Source organism: Acartia tonsa, chromosome 12, assembly GCF_053477335.1.
Source record: "Acartia tonsa isolate MP-2025a chromosome 12, ASM5347733v1, whole genome shotgun sequence".
NCBI classification, from domain to species: Eukaryota; Metazoa; Arthropoda; class Copepoda; order Calanoida; family Acartiidae; genus Acartia; species Acartia tonsa.
Window position 1 is genome coordinate 46,999,238 of NC_137271.1, and position 24,096 is coordinate 47,023,333.

The following is a 24,096-nucleotide window of genomic DNA, read 5'->3' on the forward strand; positions in this document are numbered from 1 at the left end:
AATAGGGTTAATAGTCAAAATTGAGATAACCAAAACAATGTAAATAAAACATTGAATAAACCTAGCCAATAGCGAGATAATTATATCGAGCCCAACTCTAGTACACCAATATTACCGTTTTTGATAAAATATAAAAGGGGTAGTTCCACGAAATGCATTTCAACTAAAATTCATTGAATAGTTTTTTTTTCTGCTCATTGGTATAAATAACATCTATTATCTTATCTCTGACTAGTAACCCTTTTTTTCCATTGTCTTATCCCTGAATATTAACCTTTTTCTTCCATTGTCTTATCTCTGACTATTAACCCTATTCTGCCATTATCTTCTCCCTGACGAATTTTTTCATACTTTTTCTGACATAAAAGTCAGCTTATAATAAAATTAAAAAAATTTAATGCCAATGTTTCTCAAAAAGCTGTCTCATTCCAACATTAAATTTTTGTACTCCCCCCTCTCTCCCCTCTGTCTCTATCTCTCTTTATCTCTCTGTTTGACTGATTTATTCAGTGATTTATTTTATATTTACACCCTTTGTAACAATTTACGATTTAACATTCTGCTTCATTTTTTTACTATTTTTTAAAGAAGCCAATATAGGTTATAAATAAAATAAACTCTAAAAAAACGTTCTCATGATTTGGGGAAAAAAATAATTACATATTAAAGAAACTATACAGCAATTTAGTGTCCAATATCATCTTACTTTCTATTCTAATGTTTAAACAAAATATTGTATAAATAGGTTTACCATCTGATGATAACAACCAGTCCAAAATAAACCATACTTTCACTAAAACTAGCATAACTCCACCTGAATCATTCTCCTGGAAAGATCTGGGCAAAGTTACTCCTGTCAAGGATCAGGTAATTTAATCTTAATACCTATTTAAGTCTAAGATAGGGAATTTCTGTATTAAATGGTGTGTGGAAACAATCACAATTTAATATAAAAATGGCCTTTAATGCTTTTCTGACAAACCCTTCTTGAAATCAGATAAAAACCAAACATAATAAACATATCGATTGAATATGCGATATTAAATATATAATTGATCAAAGGGAAAACATTGTGGAAGCTGCGCTGCATTTGCTACTGTAGCAGCTATTGAGTCATGCTACCTGATCAATGGGGAAAACAATATCTGCCTGTCTGAGCAACAATTAGTTGACTGTGCCTACAACCACACTGTCACAGATAGCCAGTAAGCAATTTTAAGCTACCTATTTTAAGACCTATGAGAGGCTACCCTGTAAAGGAAACTATATCGGTTCAGCTATTAGCATAATCCCTACAGACAAAAATCCTGTTACTATATTAACAGGACTAGTTGCTTCGCCCCTAGCCTCTAGAGATATTGGGGAGTCTCCCTCTTACAAAGAATCATTTATTCATTAATTGTACAAAAAAATTGAAGGGTATGATTAATATTATATCAAGGGTGCTTCGCTACCGGATGTGGTGTTTGTTCCCCCACCCTATTTATTTCTTAATTTATATTTTTTTTTTTTGGGGGGGGGGATATTTTGCTTTTTTAGTTGGGTTTGGGAACAGATCTATAGTATTTACCTCCCTTCCTTTTTCAAAGATCTTCTTTGTCTGCTTCTAAATTATTTTCTGCTACTTGGCTGTGTTAATAAGCAACACCATTGGATGATTTTCAATTACCCAATAGAAAGGTTGCACAAGGCTGTTGCAATAGGGAGATATAGTATAACCCTTTTTCCCTCTAGTGTTTTACTCTAATGGTGTGGGTGTTCCAATCTCAAAGAAAATAGCTCAAAACCACTACAGGAACAGTAGATATATTACATGAAGAGTAGAACCCGATTGGTTCAATGATTTCCACAATCTTAAGCTTCAGACAGACAGACATTGTTCAACTTTGTAATATATATTACAAAAAAGCTGGTATGATTAGATGCATACAAATATTTTTTTCTTACAGAAAACACAGTTTAAAAATCTGACTTAATCATGTGATTGCAGTGGTACCTGGAGTGCAAAGGGATGTGAAGGAGGATGGCCTGTTGCCTACCTTGATTGGAATGTTAACAAGAGAAATGCAATATGCAGTTGTTACCATTACACTGCCAAGGATGGTACCTGTCAAAAACCAGCTACCCCTGGATGCTTTGACCAGCTAAGTATTGAAAACGGATATGTAAACTATTGGGATACCTTAGAGGATGACATGAAAGGCCTTCTAATGTGGAATCCTGTTATTACCTCTGTTCATGTGAGTATAGTTAGTTATAGTTTTTATTAAAATTCTTGAGATAATTTAGTCAAATTAAAGTCAGGAAGTTTTAACCATTTTAATAAAAGCAGAAAAGTAATCTATAATTATGGTTTTTACCTTTACAAAAGGTAATGTATGATTCTATTATCCTCACTCTTCATTATGATATCTTGGCTGATATGAAGTTTTTAATACACCATTCTATTAAGGTTGACACAGGATCCTATAGTGTAATTATTTAAAAGATATTTTTTTAAAAATACTACATAAAGTTCTAAAGCTATTTTTTTTCAAAATTAATGAAATCATGTTCTTTGGGGTATTTTTAATGTCAAATAAAATTAAAAACTTTATCTAGTCTGTGTAAAATATAATAATAAAAACAATATGAATTTCAAACACTTAATGTTTCGAGAACTTAAGTTCACCCATAGATGTGTATTTGAATAGATCTGACATGGATATTGAAGTAATAAAGTCGGCTGTTTTAGACATGTAAAATTGGAAGATTCTGTGTGCTAAAAGTTGTTGCAAATATAGGTATCAAACATTAAAATATACGATTCCAGTTTAGTCTCCATTGAAAATAGAATAGTTCAGTACAAAAATGAAATTGGTCAAGATGATATTGATACTTATATCATCTATTACAAATCAGTAATCATAGATAATATTTCTGCTTTCATACAATGGTTTCAGCCACCTATCTGAGTTAGGTTTAGAATCAATGTTTAAAAAAATAAACTAATCCAGGCTACTACTAACTGGCAACACTATGGAGGAGGAGTTCTAAATGATACTGCTTGCTGTAATGTTAAATATGATCCTAATAATCCTAATTGTCGGTAAGATTAATTTTCTTCTTTCAAAATTATTGAGCTGGGGAATGATCTGCTAAAAGACTGCGACAAGTAGACCCAATACCTCAAATTTGAAGCCTTCTGCTTTAATAACAAAAAACAAAGAGTCAGTTTAGGTATAAAAATTTTTGAAAGTTTTCCATTGCTAATGATCAAAATTTTGATATTAAAATACATTGTGGCCTAGGAAGAAAATTATAGGCTTATTTTCGGCAGAACTTAGGTTGCCAGTAACTAATAACATTTTCCAATAAAAAACTTCTTTATATTCAAAATCATATATTAAAAATTCAGTTTAATTTGTGCTGTATTAAGAGTACCACCATTTAGTATTTCCAGCCAATCTGTTTTTTTTTCTATGGGTTTTTTTCTATGAGTTTACTTGTGGCAGCCTTTCAGCAATTAAAGCACTGTATTTCTTGCATGCTTCCTTTGATGTTTTGACTAAAGCTGATACTCTATATTATCATAGTAGATCACATGGCACTGACAACCATCCATATTATTACTTATAGTTCATTTATTATACAATATTTTTTGAGGGAACTGTGGATTGAAATGAGTTTTGACTAATTTTGAACAAGGATATTTTGCTAAATAATACTTTTGATATAATATGCAACTTTAGGCATGTAACCCATGCTGTCACAGCTGTTGGGTATGGCTATGAGAATGGTAAAGCCTACTGGCTCATCAAAAATTCGTGGGGTACAAGGTACATTACTTTCATTATTATTCAGCAAATCTAAACAAATTTCTTACAAAGGTGGACATGGCTATTTATGTGCCAAATTTAATAAGCTTTAGTCATCAAAACTTGTATTTTAATTTTTTACCCCATTCTTGAGCTCATATATTATTTTGGAAGATCCCTTTTTTTATAATAACCAAAATATCATAGAATTAAAACAGTGATATAAGATTTTCATATTTAATTGTCATATTCTAAAAGTGATGGATTTTCCAATAATTGTTCTCATTATCTAAGATTTTTGTAATAGGAATTATTTTACATATGTTTTAGTTGGGGAGAGCAAGGATATATAAAGCTTATAAGAGGAATTGGAAATTGTGCTGTTGGGTGTCAAATGCAGGCTATTCCAAAGTGTTCCACAAAGATAGGTTAATCAATTTAGAATGATTCTTTACTTAATTTTCAGGAATGGGATTTCCCCTTAAAAACAAAAATATTTAAATAATATACACCTTCCGTTCATACAACGGTTTTAAAGGAAGTCTGCAAGAAATACACTGCCTTACCATATCAATTTCCTACAGGCTTCCTTTAAGCTATCTTTTTAGGGTGTGCTACCCTTCTACAAGAAAAACTACTCCTTGACATAAATCTTATTTTTTAAACAAATTGTCAAAGGGCAAAGATTTATACGTTGTTTTATATTTAGATAGACCAGCTCAATGTGATAATTACTTTTTGCTGAAAAATACAAACAGAAGTACAACCAATGATTGGCAAAATTATTGTGATCGAGTACAAATTCCACAAGTAGATCCTGGAATTGTTAAAAGTCCCGATTGGCAAGGTACTGGATGGTACAGGTTTGAAGCACCACTTGGAACAACATTAGCTCTATCAGATCCAGGTGCCAATCATTGTGGAACAGCTGCTCCAGGTTATTTGAACAGTCCAGCTTTGCCTATGAATATGTATTCCACTTTGGATATAAAAATTGAATTCAATGTACAACCATGGCCTAATTACCATTCTAGTCCCAATCGTTTCATTTCTGGAAAGGTAACAAACTGTGATGACTTTTATGTTTTTTGGCTTCAAGACACTGTACTATGCAACTTTAGATATTGTGCTGAGAATTAAAAACTTATTTTTTATGCTCTAATAATACCACCCTTTACGCTTCCTTCCTCTCCTCTCAATAAAGTTTTACTAGCCTCCCTTCCCTCCAACGCCCCCTCCCTAATCTACCAAATGACAACCCTGGACATGAAAATGGAATATGAGCAGCCAACACAAAGAAAACTATAAATTATTCTTTTTTATTTCCATTGTTTCGTTTCTTTAGATTTTATTTTTTAATAAATTTTTCAAAATCAAATTTGAATAATTAGTTAAAACCAGTAACCATGGATGAACACCATGGTAGCACCATGGTAGTACATTTGCTTGTCGTAAGAAAGGTGATAGGTTTGAATAATTAAAGACATTAAAAATGGTTATACTGCTGCTATGTCAGGTGCAGGACATAAATAGTAAGATTAGTGGGAATGCTTTGGCCCAAAAAAGGTGCAACTCACTACCATACACAGTTAGGACTTCTCAGACAAAGGTCATGTAATCAGAGGGTGGGTTTACACCTGGAGCTACGATCTCATCTTCAGATTGAAAAAGTGTGCCATCAAGGGCTCCAAGTGAAAATGTTAAATGTATTTTACAATTATGAGTGTTAAAACTTATAAACATTATTCATTAAAAGTCATAACATGATTTTGATTATTCATTCCTGCAGACCTCTAGGCACAATGTATTACAAGAACAATTATGTCCATATTTCCACAAGAACATATAACAATAACTGAACTATAAAGTATTGAATAAAACATACCATATGATTTAGAGGTAAAGTCCAAGGCCAAATATTAGGCTTAGATTTGAATGTTAGAGCTGAGTATAAGAACTGAAAAGCAAGGTGCGATTCCAGCTTTATAAAGTCTTTTAAAATATTTGTTTGGATTGTTCATTGAATGTAGATAGTTTTAGGCACCTTAACTGTCCAATTTGGTCAATTTGGAGCAATATAAGAAAGATTTACAGGGTGGGGCAACTAAGACCGGTCAAACTTTAGACGCACACCCCTCCTCAACCGAACTTTATATTAAAAAAATGTACCAAACATTCGGACAATTGGGCGTTCAAAAAAGAACCTAGTGGTAGTTAGAATCAGTTGAGAACGAAATCCTAGCCGTTCCTTCTTGCCAGATATGGCCATTTTGAGATTTTAAGTAAAATTGCACTAAATATCCAATATATGGATGGATTGTTCATTAACTGTATTCCTATTAGCTGATTTAGAGAATATTTATCTAGATCTTATATATCTATTTAACTCGCAAGCCAAGTCATAAGTCAGTTAGGACATTTTATCACGTAGCTCCTAAATTATGCGTAGCACAGGAATCATTTTTATATTTCCATAAAATAGAGTTCATAGCAGTTCTAACGGTATGCATATCTTTTTTCTACCATTAAAATAAACCGCGCAATTAGAATTTTAAAAATCTACGCATATATTTTGCGCACCCTTTAATTTTTTAAAATACAGAAAAGAAAAATATTGTCAGGAAAATTTATTTATAAATAATAAATACTTAAAATACTATTTATAATAACACCTAAAACACACACTTATATAACAAACATGGACCCAGTAATAGTGTCGGACTGATTATGACGTAAAAAAAAATTAGCCAATGAGAGGCCATTAAAGACCAATGGTAAAATTTATAGTGGCCTCTCATTGGCTAATTATTTTTTTACGTCATAATCAGTCCGACACTTTTACTGGGTTCAAAAAACATATATAAAAACATTTATTCCAGAATGGCTTCGAAACCGATTAATATCCGCTGGATTAGGACCGGTACTTTGCCATTCTGAACAAAAAACTACGTACAGCATCGTATTACTAACAATTTTCCACGAATATTAAACTTCAAATCATAAAATTAATACAAGTTGGGTTTGCCCGGGCCTCCGGCCCCTCGGGGCTATCAAACTAGTTTTAATTTTTATTTGATAAAAATTGAATTACTATAGTCAGTGCATTAAAACAGAGACGTGCACATATATTTTCAGGGGAAGGGGTAGAAGTAGCCATCATTTGTTGTGGGGGGGGGGGGGGTGTACCCAACCCATGCACGCCGCTGCCTTTAAATAAAAGCTGCCTGTGACACTTAAAATTAAACTTGTTATTTTTTATTCTCTTTTTTTGCATTGAAAATATGTGTAAAAAATCATTTTATGAAAGAAAAAAATGCCTAAAACGGAAAAACGTTCCAACTAAAAAATACACAAAAAATAGTTCCAGGACAAATGCAGGAGTGACAAACGTCGGAGTGGACAACGCAGAAGTGTCTGAAATATTGAGTTAATAACGTGTTTCTATACAGGATAGATTAAGATACGAATATTCAAACTAGCCCCCCGCAGGGGTTAGGCAATAAAAAAACCTATTGATGGTTTAAAAAAAGTTAGGTTAGGTGTTCACTCCAACGTTTGTCACTCCTGCGTTTTTCCCTCAAAAAAGGTGGTAATAGTTTAGGTTGACTAGAAAACTCACCAAGACAAATGAACAAAAATACCCATAACCAAACCTAATATTTTTTTTTGGGGGGGGGAGTGATAAAAAAAATAAATGAAAAATATTATCTATAAATCTATAAAAAAAAAAAAAATTCTACAGTATAAGGCTGATTTTAAAGTAACTTTACAATAATTTTCAAATATGGATAATATATTACAATTTTGGAATATGGCAATTATCATTGAATTTTGATAAAAAATTTGATTCTTTTATTAAATGCTAAAAATTTTATTATTATTTTGTAAGAATATTTTTCCAGTATAGCTTTGAAACCGATTAATGTCTGCTGGATTATAACCAGTTCTCCGCCATACTGAAAAATAATGTACAGCATTGTATTAGAGACAATTTTCCACTTATATTAAAACAAAAAACATAAATTTAACACCAGTTTTGTCAGACTTGGCTTTTGGTCCTTTGGCGCCAACAAAACTGGGTTTAATCATATAGTATTTCATTTTGAAATCTGCGAAACCTGTCTATAATGCATTGCAATAAATAACTGATATGTAACTTCTATTTGATCCTAAAAAAAATATTTAAAACAATTAATGCTGCGCTACTACATTAAATGGTCTTCCTTGTTTTGATTGATTATGTTCAAATTTGAAGGTTTCGTGATTTTCTCCACATTTCTCGACACATTTGGGACCAGATTCTAAAAAATTACAAGAATCACATTTTGCCTCCGGTGGTAAGGTAGGAGTGGGTTGTACAAAACAGCAGTGTTCTAAATGTTCCACCAATGATTTAGAATCAAGTTAATGGATTTTATCATGTTTTATTTGAATCAATCTCAGCAAATTGCGACTGTCTGGTCAATTTGCAGCTATTGTTTGCAGCTAAAAGCATCAGTTAGCAGTTTTGAGCAGGTATTGTGCTATTTGATGGAGATATGAATAACCCACCATTAGAATTATGGGGTATAGTCTCTTTCATGGCAATGCTTCTTAAGGAGCGTTTCATCGTATTTTCACAGAGAGTTTTGATAGGTTTAGGTTAGGTTAAGTGATTACAAGGTTAGGCAATTGGCCCCACAGAGATAGAGCCCCCCTTAGGGACTAGAAATAGGGGTAAAGCTATTGTGAAAATATGACAAAACACCCAAGTTGTCATGAAAGGGACAAACACCTTTTGGGAAAAGGTAGTAAATCTACTATTTGATTTAACAGCCATTCCTGAGATACTATTTTACCTGAATGAAAATTGTGGGAGGTGAACAAAGATAAATGGAGAGGGGGACTGTATGGGGGATCTTAACCATCTCATTACGCTTACTTCATCATGGCTATACCTAGATAGATATAAAGATAGTGAGTTAGATCAGTTTGGGCAGGGAAAAGAGAATGATATTCTGACAAACAATTATAAAGGAAATTTTCTACAAAACCACCTTCCCCTTTTCTTCCCTTTCTTACCCACCCCTCGTCAGTTACGTGAAAAAAAAAAAAATATACCCCTACCATACTTTAAACGGTTTTGTGATTTTCTGTAGAATTGATTGTTAGAATAGCTACCCCTGAGTTTGCATTGGAACTAATATGAATTGATTATGACGAATAATCTATCCCCATGAATTTTCTATCCCTACGAAAATTCTATCCATGACCCTATAGAAAGATAGTGAGAAAGATATATAGAAAGACATAGAAACAGCTAGATAGACACTTTATGGCGATTCTTAACCATTACATTATGCTAACTTCATCATACCTATACCTATATATTTAGATTGAAAGATAGTCAGATAGGTATAGATATAGAATACATGGATATATTGAAAGGGACAAATTTGTTATCAATTTATGTTGCTTCAATGGTCCTTATTCATTGGTAAGTTTGTTCATCCAGTAGAAGGGAAGTGGATGGAGTAAAGGGGGTTGATGGGGGGGGGGGAGGTCTTTCTTTATCCAGCTGCAAATATCACTTTAACAGAGTATAAGAAAATCTGGTGCAACATCCAAGATATAATATATCCATTGAAGTTACCTAATGTTTAGATACACCGGGTTGATGCCGGCTGATTTTCTGACACTACCCGTCAGCCATCTAAACTCTGTCCTACTACTGACATCCCCTGCTGACAGCTGGGGGGAATACGAGCTGCGAGATTCATCATATGAGCTGCCTAGCTGAGATGTTTCTTCCTTGTATAGCGGTGTTGACTTAGCTGCCTGAATGAAAAAAAATTAAATAGGTATATGGGGATGAGACAATGAGACAATTTCTGGCTGTATTAGACTTTGGGTAATAGAACCTATACAACTTTTTCTAATTTGGCTTATTTTATAAACTTTTGGGACTAGGGCAATGCCGCTACAATGTTATTCTACTACATATAAAACTTACAAAAAATCAACACAACCCTGAAAAATAAAGCAACAAGGATAGTACAATGGGGAGAAAAGTCAGTCGTCCGCCAATTGTAATAAACAAAATTGCGCATATTTAAATACTCTAAATCCATCCCAAGACTTTAACACAAATTGATGAAATCAAAGTAAAGGTAGTAAAATGGAGTTGTCCCACAATTGTAAAATAATTACACATTTTGTGATTGTAATTATTGAAGCAAATGTTTAAACTTTCCCAAAACTTAAACAATAGCCAAAAACCATGCTAAGAGATAATGTTATATTGAAGTAAAATAATAGAGGGGGCATAAGCTACAAGTATATCTGAACACAGGGCGGTGATTTTTGATTGAGTCTTTGAAATCAAGTACTAGCGTCCGAAATATAAACACAGCCAAGTCCATCCAAAAGAACATAAAACAATTTGCTAGAAGACAAAAATGAACTCCACTGCTTGGGAAGGAATTTGTCAGGATTTAACATCTATACTTATACATTTATTACTTTACATGTATCTGAATTAATTTACCTTTAATAATTGAGGGATGAGTTTAGAAGACAAAACATATGCAGATGTGTCACAATATTCTCTGAAATATAAGAAATATCAAGAAACCTCGTATTCACTGAACTATAAAAAAGATCACGAAACCTCTTATTTATAAAATATAAAAAGATCATGAAACCTTTCATTTCCTGATTTTATTTTTTCTGTCATTGCATCCCTCTGTTTCCAAAGTTAAACTGGTGCGTGTCAGGAATAGAGACGGAGGGGGAGGCATGAAAAAATTGTAGATCCTTCCCCGACCCTTATTATTTTAACACAAAAATTTTGAAATTTGAGGATTCTCTATGAATGACATCACAACTTACCCATGTTGTGGAGAAATATTGAGAACATGGTATCCTAACATTGGTTACTCTTACCCATGTTGTAGAGAAATATTACCTAGGGTCTTGAGTAGAAATTTCGTATAGATAGAAATTTCGTTAGGATAGATTTTTCGCCATAATCAATTCATATTAGTTCTGATGATATGCTTCGCAAAATAATCTGACAAATTTTGACATTCCAACAAAGAATACTCTTACCCATGTTGTGGAGAAATATTAAGAACATGGCATCCTAACAAAGGTTCTTCTTGCTCCCCATACACAGCGGACAGAAAATGATATAAATGATACCTAAAAACATGAAAATCTATTGAATTAGATAACCAATTTTAAAATTTTATATTTCAAAAGAAAAAGTGATAAAAAAAAATGTCTAGAAAGTGTTGATTTCTCCTCGTAGGGTGGGTGATACCCTTTTCCAAAATAATTATAAACATTCCCAGGACCATGATAATCTACATTGTAAAGGAAGGAGAACCATATCAGTTCAGCAGTTAGCTTTTTCATTACAGGCACACACAGATCCTGTTACTTTGATTTAAAGATTGGTTTCAAAAGCAGGACTTTTCGTTAATTAAAGAAAGTCTTTAAGAACTTTACGGATATTGTTATGTTAGGCATATCAGTTTATTCTGTAAATTTATTATAAAAATTAAATATTTAAAAAAATTAAACTACTTACATTTCAATAAAAACATTATCAAGAGTATTAACTACAAATCTGAAATAAAATATTCATTATAGACTGCAGTAGTTTAAACAATTTTTGTATGTTTTTGTTGAATAATCTTCAAAATCTCAATGCTTTAAAAACTTGAATGATACAGGCTTATCGGTTTCCCTCAATGTGCACTGTCAAGCACAACCTCCTGCCCCCTCTTCTCCACTCTTATTTAAGATAAATTGAAATTAAGGGGTTATAGTCTTTTTTGGGTTTTTGCTATATGTAATTTTAGGTTAGGTTGAGGGAAAGCACTGAGGTCCTTTAAAAGGTATGAAAATTAAAAAAAATTTACCTATTATCTTTTGAACAATTTTCAGTGATCCAATTGAAACCAAACAAATTGGAATTTTCAGGTACTTTTCTAAACAGAGGGGGACATAGTTAGAATTTGCGTACATGTACATTTTATGGATAGACAGTAACAAAATGCCGTTTCTTGCGGTCGTACGCAGTAATACACAATGTTAGAAGGGTGACGAAATTATCATATCTTATTTTACAAGATAAAAGCGATGCTTGCAAGATTATCTAATTCGCTATTATATAAAGAAGAATTTATCTCAAATCGCGAAAACTGAGGTTTGAAATTTTCGTCACCCTTCCAACATTGCGTATGACCGCTAGAAATGGCATTTTATTACCAGCTATCATTTTATGAAATGTACATATATTTTGTGATAGGTCAATTCATAACAGTTCTAATAGTATATTACGCAAACTTGTCAATCATAATAGTTATTTCTCGCATTGTATTATAAACCAGGAATAAGGTATAACCAACAAGCAAAATAAATCTAAAATAATATTTGGGGAGCAAATGGAGAGGTCGTCAATTTTACGATGTGTTGCCCCCTAACGACAGCTGAAAAACACGTATAGGTTTCGTGATTTTCTTCCGAATTAATTTCGTTATTGGTATGAGCTGATTATAAACAGCTTTCTGCGGATATAAGATGAAAATTTTTTTTTAGCCCCGAGTGCTGTCCTCTTAGGGCCCACAAAACTGGAATTAATCATATTTTTGTCATTTTACTATCCGCGGAAAGCTGTCTAAAACGTGATATGACGATATTATGTATCACTTTTACGTATTATTGCACATACAGGTCTCCAAACTATTCTGTAAATAAAATGATCAAAAATGATGTGGCAAAAATGTATTTCATCCATCTTGTTTTCTGAAGGGGAGAGAAAAAATTGAAGCTAAATAAATGGAAATAGACAAAAAATTAGGGATCATGGAAAGAAAAAAAGTAGCGGGTTTCGTGGAACTTCATAGTATCTTTTGATAGGTTAAGTTAGGTAAATGTTAATAATTGCCCCGCATGGTTAAGAAATTTGCCACTGTGGGTTAGATCCCCCTTCAGAGACTAGAAATAGAAGAAAGGCTACTGTGAAAATACAGTTGAACCTGCTACTTCATTTGCTCTCCATAATTCAAAATTACCTAGATGCATTTGTATACAATATATCACCATATTCGATATGCTCCAACTTTAACAGCTTCTTAAAATCATCTGAAAGACAATAAATGTATGAGTATGGATGTATAATTGAGACAACTACCTGCCCCTTTTTTTAGAGACCCTTTTTGACTGCTAGCAAATTACTTTTTGTTCTTTAGTAGGAACTCATGTGTTTATATTTCCATTGTTATTAGGTGATTTGAAAGACCCAATAAACAAATGGTTCCCCGCCCTGTGGACAGAGTTAGATATAGCTCAATTGAAACCTATAGAAGGAATAATATTGTGTATCATTATTGGAGATGTACATGAATTTATCGGCCATTGTCTTATTCCTGCTTATTAAGAATTCCTGGTGTAGAATATATAAGCTGCTGTGATTGTCGTCAGCAAAGCATATAATATTTTTTTCTCGTATTCATTCGAATCCGGTGGATAGGAACCGGTTCTCATCCATACGAAAAAACTATGTCTAGCATCGTATTATATCCAGTTTTCTACGAATATAGAAATGTACAATCATAAGATTAAAACTAGGTTTTTTAGCCGGTGCCTTCGGCACCACGGGGCTAAAAAAACTTGTTTTAATCTTATAATTGTACATTCTATATCCGCGGAAAGCCGTTTATAATACGATACGAGAAATAACTATTCTAGTATGACTTCGAAACCAATTAATATCCGCTGGATTAATAACAGTTCTCAGTCATACTGGAAATCATGTATAGTATAGTCTTACACACTATATTCCAAGAATATTAAAATAAAAATCATAAAATTAATGCCAGTTTTGTTAACCCTGGCCTTCGGCTCTCGGGGCTAACAAAACTGGTTTTAATCTTATTATTTGTATTTTAATATCCGCAGAAAGCTGTCTATAATACGATTAATAACTATTACCTCTCTGCCTTCTATCTTGACGAAAATACTTTATTCTTTCCTGAAATTAGTAAACAATTTTTATTTTAAAGTTATGCTACAAATTTACATATAATTTTGTTTAGATTTATGCCTTCATACTCTTTCTATTTAGTTCTCACACTATACAAGTGTTAATGTACGTTCTACCGTTTCAGAGCTTCATTTGTTTAAATGCTCTCATCATTGTTTATAAGAAGACACATCATGACTATTTACGCATGCATCGTATTATAGACAGCTTCCCGGGGAAAATGAAAAATTTTAAGATTAAAATCAGTTTTGTTACATAGGTGGAAAATGTCTGTAATAAAATGCTATACATCGTTTTTCAGTATGGCTCAGAACCGGTTGTAATCTAGCGGATTTAAATCCATTTCAAAGCCATACTAGAAAAAAAAACTTTGGGTACCTTTCCAAAAAGTGATCGAGTTTTTAGAAACACCAGAGAGTCCTCCGATCTAAAATTAAATAAATTCATTGTTATTTATAGTCGTACTATAGATAGCTTTTCGCTGAAAAAAAAATGAAAACAATTTAATGACTTTTATTTCAATATCTGTAGTAAATTGTCTGTAATTCGATCCTATAAATGAATTTCCCTTATGGTTGGGAACCAGTTATAATCTAGCAGATTTATAAATCGGTTTCGAAGCTATACTATACCTAATGAGATTGGTAAAAAGCAAGGATTGCGACATTCATGTGTAGCGAAGCTAAACAATCATGAAATGGACAAGGGAGAAAGGTAGTTATAGAGCAGATGTTCAGTTCCAATAACAAAGATTTGTTTGTGCTTCGCTACTTATGGATGTTGTCATCCTTGTTTAATAGACGGTTTCCTTGTGTATTTATTACCTTGGTTTTGGAGATTTTACAGTTTCTTCAATATTTTCTTCTAAAAACAACATTCACATTTTAAAGATTACATACAAATTTAGTAGGGCTCGGCAGCCGCGCGTCAGCCGTCTGCAAGCCTCGGGGAAATCATCCTGTTACAATGTTAAAAACAGGACTGAAAGAAGGCAATTTCTCTCTTTAAATATCAAAAAAAAATTGGGGGGAGGGGGTAAAGTTTTCTCCCACCCTCCAGTTATTTTTTCCTTTTTACATTCTGTTTGTAAGATAGAGGGCTATAGCTAAGAGACTTTTTAAATATGGGTATGACACATAACTGAGAGTTGAAAAATTTTGAATATCTGGCGGGCACAGGATGCCAGCAAACCAGGCAGAATCCTCCAGGTAAAGTGTAAAAATACTTTTGAACTAAAACCAGGCATTTCATGTAAGCAAAATACTAAATTATCTTATAGTAGTTCATCTCAATATGAAATATAGGTATTTACGTTAGTTATAGAGTATCTTCGTTTTTTATGTAAAGACGATCGGTCAGACACTCGCTAGTAATAGAGTAGCTGCGATAAAAGACATTAAGACTTTAATAACAGGGATAGAAAGGGATGAGACAATGGCCGCTAAGTTGATATGCATCCCCAAAGATTACCAGTGTAAATTGTAAATTACAATTAGTGGTTGAAACATTTGGGCACTTGACTAATGAACCAACCAATCAAAATTTAATAATAGTCTCCAAAGTTGTTAAGCTAACGAATTAGAAAACGATAGTTAAACAACTTTGGGAACTAGTTTGAAAAAAGCCAAATGTCCCCTCCCAGAGATCTTAAGGGATAAGACAATGGATAGATAAATTGATTATTTAATGTGAAATGTTGCCTATGTTAAAGAGAACTTGAATATTTTCTCCATCGATACTCTTCACAGATCCCCAGGTTTCTCTAAATATTACAAAATAACATTAACGATTATTCCAGTATTTATACACTTATTATTCCATCATAGGCTTCAAAACCGCTTAATATCCACAGGATTAGAACATGTTATCTTTCCATTCTGAAAAATCAAATATAGTATTGTATTTAAGACAATTTCCACGAATATTAGAATAAAAAATATAGAATTAATATTAGTTTCGTTAACCTTGGCCTTCGGCTCCTCGGTAATAACAAATGTGGTTTTAATCTTATAATTTACCATTTTGATATTCGCAGAAAGCTGTCTAAAATACCATGTGATAAATAACAAATCCGGTATGGCTTTGAAACCGCTTAATTTACTACAGCACTGAAAAATCATGTATAGCATTGTATTTTCGACAATTTTCCACGACTATCAAAATAATTATCATAAAACTGATTTATAATTTTTCAATTTACTATCCAGGTTAGGTTAGTACTTCAAAGGAAAGCACTCACTTCAATATAAAATACTTAAAAATCTAGCTGTATAAGAGATCTTAATAGTCCGACAGACAGACAGACTTCCAACTACTCTTTAAATATTATGATTGTAAAATTTAAAAACCTGATCAAATTCCTCTGTTCAAAGTTCTCAATGTTAGAATTCACTAAAACTATTAACAAAAGTTATAATTAAAACTTAAATAGTTACTTGCAAATAAGCCCCCTAAAAGCCTCTAGGGGCACTGGAGGGTGGGGAGGGGAAGTCTTCCCCCACTCCCCCACTTTTAATCTTAGTTATAAAAAGAAAAAGTTTAGGGGGTGTAATTTAATTCTAGGGGCGTTTTTTACTCTCATTCAAAATAGTTATAAACCTTCCCAGAACCTATGAGATCCCTTTACTTTTTATAAGGATTTTTCGAATCGTATTCTAGACAGCTTTACAAGACATTTCAAACAACTATCTTAAATAGCAGCTGAAAAGGCAGTTTCAGACAAACAGACATTGATAATAACAGGGAGGAGGGGGACATTGGGCTGTTTTTTTGTTAAAGGTTAATGATAACGTTTTCTTATTCGTTGGCCAAAGAATTTTAAAGACTTTCATTAAATTTTGAATGGTTGGTTTATTAAATTCCTTAACGTTTCAACCACCAATTTTTATCTAAAGAAGGGATATACATAAATTTATTGGCCATTGTCTTATCCCTTAGATCCCTGATTTAATAAGCTTTTATATTGGTTCAGATTAGCGAGACAGATAGATATCCTGTTACTTAAAATTAAATGAAAAAAAAATCCTATAATATAAAGTGGCTTTTTTTGTCTGTAGCGAAGGATCTCGCTAACCGCTAAACCGATATGGTCTTCCTTTACAGTGAAGTTTCTCATAGGTCCAGGAAATTTTAAAACTATTTTGGGGGATAGTGACTTCACTTTTCAAAAAATACAACCTCCTATTAAAAATAAGGGGTGTGTTCTCCTTCAAGACCCCTAGAGGCTTATAGGGGCGTAGTTTTATTATAACTAAACCTAGAATAAAAGTGTTAGATCCACAATTTGTTGGCTGTAATTCATACTCTTGTCTAGTAATTCAATAACATTCAAATTATTTTTTTTAAAACAAGGATGACAACATCCAGAAAACCAAGCTCCGAAACGGTAGGCAAAAAATTATGTAAATGTAGAAGTTTATTTCTTGTTGTAATAGGAATCATTACTCCAAAATTCAGATTTATATTATAATTATATCATATAAAAAATTGTTGTCTAAAAAATAAAGTTATACTCTAACTTTATTGTCTAAAAGTTATAAAATCAACATGTGTCAAATACACATTAAACGATCATTGAGGTATAGATTATAAAGTTGCTACATTTTCCAAATCCTAATTACTACAGTAATCACCATGCAAGGTTTAAAAACGATAGAATAATTCTAACGAAAAATGATAAGAGATATCCGTTTTTGATGGACGGATCATAAATGTAAAGAAAAGAAGTATGATACATCCATAAAAGCAAAGGAAAAACGAACAAATATTTCTAATTAAAGAATATAAATATCATGACTGTCAGTCACAGACGTATTTACGGACGCACTGACCTACCTATCCTAAATATAGAACAGCTTTACTTTAAAAAAAATAAAAATAACTAACAGAATACCGCCTCAAAATTTGTATAATCTTTTTTTTTTAATAACAGCAAATCTACAAAAATCCGCCAATAATCTTTGAGGTTTCGTGATAAAAAATAATTTAAATTCCTAAAGTTATATTTTTGTTGGTTATTGATTCTGTTTTCTACAAAGTCCTGGCTAAATTCTTCATTATTAATCAACCCTGTCAATGGTCCTGAAAATAAGATAAAAAAAAAACAAGAATGAAAACAGCCATTAGGTGCAAATTAAAAGAAAAAGAGTACAATCAACCATCCAAGAGAAATTATCACAAGAAAAAGCTAACCCCACTATAAAATTCCACCCCAAGTGCCCCTTGAGGCCTCTTGGGGCGTAACCGCTAGTTTTCATATAAAGCAGCTTCTCTGGAAAGCATAGAAAGCAAATAAACACAATTAATGTACAGAGAGAGGCGACAATGGAATTTTTATTTCACTAGTCCCCAACGTTTTATAATAACGTTTTCTACATCGTTAACTTAACAAATTTGGGGAGTTTTAATGGATTTTGATTAGTTGGTTTATCAAGTTAAGTGTCCAAACATTTTAACCACCAATTGTAATCTACAGACGAGGTAATTTTGAGTATTAACATTGGGGATGTACATCACTTTGTCAGCCATTAATTATCCCTTTAGATCCCAGATTAATGTAACCAAGGATGACAACATCCTTAGGTAGCATAAAAATTATGAAATGGAAAACGGAGTAAGTGAGTTTTAATTCTGATGCTCAACTCTCATAACAAACAAATCACGAATTCATTTTTTAAAAAGGATTATGTATTTTGAAACATGAACGACCGACAGACAGACAAAACAATTTATATAGATAAGATGCGCAAATGTCCTAGAAATCATCACTAAAATTTTAGCAGTCTTTCTTCCAAAGCAGCCAAACATACCTCACAGCGTTACGGACTTACTGACTGGCTGACAGACAAAGTGAATTATAGAGTAGCTTTGCTACTAAAAAACTTACCAAAATGTATCACTATTAAAAAATTCAAAAGTCCCAATTTTTCCATTATTTGTAAACTTATAAATTAAACATAGTCTGAAATAAATAATTAGTTAACAAGTTTTTGTTCAAATCATTTTTATATTCTTTTATCAGAGTAATAAGGTTCTTTTGTCTGAATCTTAATATCTCAATAACTACTGAACTTATTGGGTTCTCTGGTTTGGGTAAGCTTCAAATAGGTCCCGGGATGGATTTAGGCTATATCAGAACCGGTTCTAATACTGAATAATCATGTATTTCATCGTATTACAGACCATTATGCACTAATATCAAAATAAAAAAAAATTCTAGGTCTATCATGACTTACAAAACTGGTCTTAATCTGATATTTGTTTTTATATTAATTACCGCGGAAATCTGTATATAAATAATACATGTCGTCCATAAATAAATAACTATCCTTACATCCTTTTATATCCGGCTAGCATCCTAAATATCCTCTAATGTGCGTTCCATTTGTCATTAAGTTCTAATTTAACCATTACTAAATTCTAGTATTGGCATGATAAATATAATTTCTCCAAGACAAGTTATGGTGTTCGTTCAATTCGGCAGAATTTTTTTTATAAAACCGCAAAAAAAAATAATTGGGAGGGAGGGGACATTAGGCTGTTTATTACACTAGCCCCCAAGGAATTCTGATAACGTTTTCTTATTATTTGACTTAACAACCTTGGGGACTTGGGATTTGGTTGTTTCATTTTGTTGTGTGTACAAACGTATCAAGCACTATTTATAATCTATAGAAAGCGGTAACTTTGTGTATCATCATTAGGGTTGTGTACATCAATTTATCTGCCATTGTCTTATCTCTTTAGATCCCTTCAGACATCAATAGAAGCATTAAATTTTTAATAGCAAATGATAACTATCGCAAACATCTAATTGTCATAATAGCAATTCTATTTGATCAAAATATAGCCTAAAACTTGCTAAATATACATAAAGATGGCTAATATTACCATAATATAAAAATAAGATGATATGAGTGTGTATATGCGTTTACTGCCTGTTTGTTGCAAAGGATCTCATAAACCGCTAGACAGATATGGTTCTTCTATACAGAAATTTCTAAAATTTCGTTTCAAAGTAACATTAAAAGTAGACGGTTTTTTTTTTATAAAGTTTGGGTTGGCTATTAAAACATCATTGAGATAAGAGATTAATATCTGCTGGATTCGAACCGGTCATCAGCCATACTGAAATTTTTTGGATATCATTGTTTTCGAGAATATTTGTAAGAATTTTTATTTTAATACCTGCTGAAAGCTGTCAATAATACGATACGATAAATAACTATTTTATGTTTGTCCATAAGACGTCAGGGATCTAAAGGGATAAGACAATGGAAAATAAATTAGTTCTTCAATTTTGGTGGAAACAATGGAACGCCACAAGTTACAATAATCTTGGCGCTGTGAGTGGTCCGTCAGTTTGTACGTTTGTCGCGGGTTCAGAGAAATCAAGAGACACATTATTTTGACCACTACCGTCTTTGTGGTTGTGTGTGTGTGTGTGTGTGCATGTTTGTGTAGTGTGTGTGTGTGTGTGTGTGTGTGTGTGTGTGTGTGTATATATATGTGTGTGTGTGTATGCATGTTTGTGTAGTGTGTGTGTGTGAGTGTGTATGTGTGTGTGTATGTGTGTATGTGTGTGTGTATGTGTGTGTGTGTGTCAGACAACAAGTAGAAAAATTTCAAACAAGGATGACAACATCCATAATAGCACGTGATATAGGGATGGGACAATGGATCTAAGTTTATAGATTTGCTACATAACTTTTTCAGGAATCTTCATGCAAAGTTTGAATTTAATAGGACAATTCCAACATGTAAAATTAACTATATGAACTTACCATTAATTACAGACAAACGCAAATTCTAGAAAAAGCCTTGCTTTTAAAATAGAATTGACAAAAATGGGACGAAAATATACATAAGCGCAGAAAAAATGAATATAATAACGGATTGTAAAATATAATTCCTCCATAGTTTTTAAGTCCTACTTCTGCCATTACATTGATTATCTTTGAATTTTAGGGTGGGGGGTTGGATAGATCATTGTTGGACTGTATAAATTAAAAATATTCAGAGATCTAAAGAGATAAGCCAATGGCCGATAAAATGATGTATATTTCCAATTTAGATACACAAAATTATCCCTCCAGTAGATTGAAATTAGTGATTGAAACGTTTGAATACTTGACTTAAAATTACGAACCAATCAAAATTCAATAAATCTAAAGTTGTTAAGCCGACAAATAAAAAAACGTAATTATAAAACTTTGGGGACTAGTGTAATAAATAGCCCATTGTCCACTCTCTTTTTGATGAACTTTTCAAGCTATATAATTAATAAATAAGGGGTAATTTAGTTTATAATTATTCAAGAAAAAAAATTTTAATCGTCCATTGTCCTCTCCTCAAATTTTTGAAAGCAAAATATATATTTTTACAATTTTTATAGATAACAGAATTTTTATGAGTAATGCTATTAAGTTTAGTCATATACGGAAGTATTTTTAAAAGCGAAGCTTTTTTATGATTTGATTTAGTCTGTTCGTCCGTAACGGATAGCTCTTATAATTACTTTGGCATAAACTGGACAACTTGGTATGGTGATTCCTGGAACACAGTAATAGTGTCTGACTGATTATGACGTAACAAAAAAAATTAGCCAATGAGAGGCCGTTATTGACCAATGGTAAAATTTATAGTGGCCTCTCATTGGCTAATTCATTTTGTTACATCATAATCAGTCAGACACTATTACTGTGTTCTGATTCCTGTAGTAGTTAGGTACGATTTAGAAAGCGTGGCAACTTTATAATCTTTACCTCATGAAACATGTTCATTTGGAACTTGTTGACAACAATCTTTTATATGATTCATCTCATAAATGTCCAAGGGTGGGTGTAAAATGTTGCCCCCCCCCCCTCCCCCGTTTTGAGCAAGAAGCCGTCTTATTAATCGTATTACAGAAATTTTTTCACGAATATTAAAATAAAAATCATGAGATAGATACAAGTTTTGTTAGCACTGGTCTACGGCCCCTCGGGACTAATAAAACTGCTTTTAATATTAAATTTTTTCGGTACACAAAGCTGTCTATAATACGATGCAATTAATAATTATAAAGCCATAAAGTATCACTTATAATGAAATTAAAATTTCTCCTTTGGTTAAATTATATAATAACTAGCGGCTACGCCTCTAGAAGCCTCTAGGGGCACTTAAGGTAACTTGGGAAAAGTCGACCTCGTCCCATTTTAAATTTGAGTTTCAAAAGAGTAAAAAATATTTTTTTGGGGGGAGGGGGGTGAAGACACCCTCTCCAAAAATAGTTTAAAACCTTCTCAGGACCTATAAGAAGCTATACTATAAAGGAGAACAATATCGGTTCAGCGGTTATTAAGATCCTTCGGGACAGACAAAAAACGCTTACTACTTAATATGATAGGAGGATAGTTTCTTAGCCTCTCTCTCTAGGGTAGTGCGAGGGAGGTCAGAAAAAGCATAACACCACCAAAAGATATTTATAAAGATTTCCTAAAAAAGAATAACACATTCAGTCAAGCACTTTATGAGATTTTTAGCTTCAGACAAAAAAACCTTACTACTTTAGATAATAGAATAATAATGAAAATATAATCACTATATGTTTGAGAAATCACCATAGGCTGACAATCACTAATAACCCAAATATACATAATCACTTACTGAATCACAATAATAATTAGGCCACAAATAGGATGTGTGAGTGTGTGCGTGTGTGTGTGTGTGTGTGTGTGTGTGTGTGTGTGTGTGTGAGTGTGTGTATGTGTGAGTGTGTGTGTGTGTGTGTGTGTGTGTGTATGTGTGTGTGTGTGTGTGTGTGTGTGTGTGTGTGTGTGTGTAGACCCGGATGCAACTCTATGTATTTCCAACCAAATACTAAACTGGACAGAAATCTGTGTATGTATGTGTGTGTGTTTTCAGGAATAGAGGGAATATGGGACAATTCAATTTTCTTATTCAAATTAGGGAGGGAGTGAACATTGGGCTGTTTATTACAGTTGTCCTCAAAGTTTTATAATAATGTTTTCTTATTTGTAGGCTTCAAACTTTTTAGACTTTTATTGAATTTTGATAGGCTGGTTCAATTAGTTGAGTGTCCAAATGTTTCAACCACTTAGTGTAATCTACAGAAGGGATGACTTTGTGTATCAACTGAGCTGAATTTGTTCTACTTTTCGGGGAAGCTTCATTTACGTCCAAGGATTGGTTTTGGATATTTTAATCTTAGGATTAGCCATTGAGATGGTTTTAGAATATTTTATGCCCTTTTTTTTTCAGTTTCCGCTGGTCCCCAAAGTCTAGTACCCAAAGTCCTATCCCTATATGCCTGGTGTGTCTGTGTGCATATGAGTGTAGAAATGGTTTCTCTTGGCATCAAGTGGCCAAGGTTTACTCAAATAATAATTATTTATCCTAAGGTATCACAGACAGCTTTCCGCGGATATTAAGAGGCAAAATTATAGGATTTTAACCAGTTTTGTTAGCCCAGAGAGGCCCGGGCTAAAAAACTTCGTGTCTTTATGTCTTTAATATGATGCTATACATGAGTTTTCAGTATAGCTGAGAACCAGATCTAAGCGGATATTGACCAGTTTTAAAGCCATTTTTGTCAATCAAAAGGCATAAGACAATGGCCCATAAATTGATGTTCATACCCCATAATTATTTTGTCGAGTTAAGTGCCAAACATTTCAACCATTGATTATAATTTACGGAAGGGGTAATTTGTGAATAATCATTGGATCAATTTATCGGTCATTGTCTTATCATTTTGAATCCCTAGATAATATAAACATTTTTTTAATGATCCATTTGTTAACAAGATCTTTTTATACAGACAGACAGACATACAAACATACATCCTTTTTCATATATACGCATCCTTATTTGTTGGCCCCGAATTAGTCGATTTGGCCACCTTTATACTGTGACGGACTTTAGAGAAAGTAGTTGTGCGTGTGTGTGTGTGTGTGTGCGTATTGGTGTGCGTATGTGAGTGTGTTTGTGTGCGTATATGCGCGTTTAAGGATACAACGATGGTGGCAGAGAAAATGTCGTATCTCGCGTTCGCGCAATTTGAAAGATAAAAATAAGTAAATTCAAATAGACGTACGGACAATCTGGTTACGATTATAGAGTTGCCAATCGTTCTAAACCGTACCTAAATACTACAAGAAGCACCATGCCAAATTCGATAGGACAACTCTAACATGCCTAAATAGAATTATGGACGTATGGACCCTAAATATATAAAAGCTTCGGTTTAAAAAAAAAAACATAATA

General features: G+C 32.8%; 2 protein-coding genes across 2 annotated transcripts; one reads left to right on the forward strand and one right to left on the reverse strand.

Moving 5' to 3' along the window:
* Nucleotides 1-694: 694 nt before the first annotated feature.
* On the forward strand, nucleotides 695-5,175 carry LOC145333861 (uncharacterized). Its single transcript, XM_080179120.1, has 7 exons — nucleotides 695-867; nucleotides 1,063-1,205; nucleotides 1,991-2,240; nucleotides 2,997-3,088; nucleotides 3,732-3,818; nucleotides 4,128-4,225; nucleotides 4,507-5,175. Exons 3-7 carry the CDS (start codon nucleotides 2,196-2,198, stop codon nucleotides 4,935-4,937), a joined length of 753 nt encoding a protein of 250 aa, XP_080035246.1. The 5' UTR covers nucleotides 695-867; nucleotides 1,063-1,205; nucleotides 1,991-2,195; the 3' UTR covers nucleotides 4,938-5,175.
* A 1,806-nt stretch (nucleotides 5,176-6,981) lies between these two features.
* On the reverse strand, nucleotides 6,982-17,142 carry LOC145334013 (uncharacterized). Its single transcript, XM_080179287.1, has 14 exons — nucleotides 17,087-17,142; nucleotides 16,179-16,227; nucleotides 15,531-15,592; nucleotides 14,655-14,694; nucleotides 14,209-14,257; nucleotides 13,779-13,818; nucleotides 12,860-12,929; nucleotides 11,705-11,773; nucleotides 11,371-11,409; nucleotides 10,887-10,979; nucleotides 10,324-10,384; nucleotides 9,430-9,614; nucleotides 8,636-8,734; nucleotides 6,982-8,098 (listed from the first exon to the last, which is right to left on the reverse strand). Coding segments are annotated over exons 9-14 (498 nt in total). The 5' UTR covers nucleotides 11,373-11,409; nucleotides 11,705-11,773; nucleotides 12,860-12,929; nucleotides 13,779-13,818; nucleotides 14,209-14,257; nucleotides 14,655-14,694; nucleotides 15,531-15,592; nucleotides 16,179-16,227; nucleotides 17,087-17,142; the 3' UTR covers nucleotides 6,982-8,040.
* Between the last annotated feature and the right edge of the window lie 6,954 nt (nucleotides 17,143-24,096).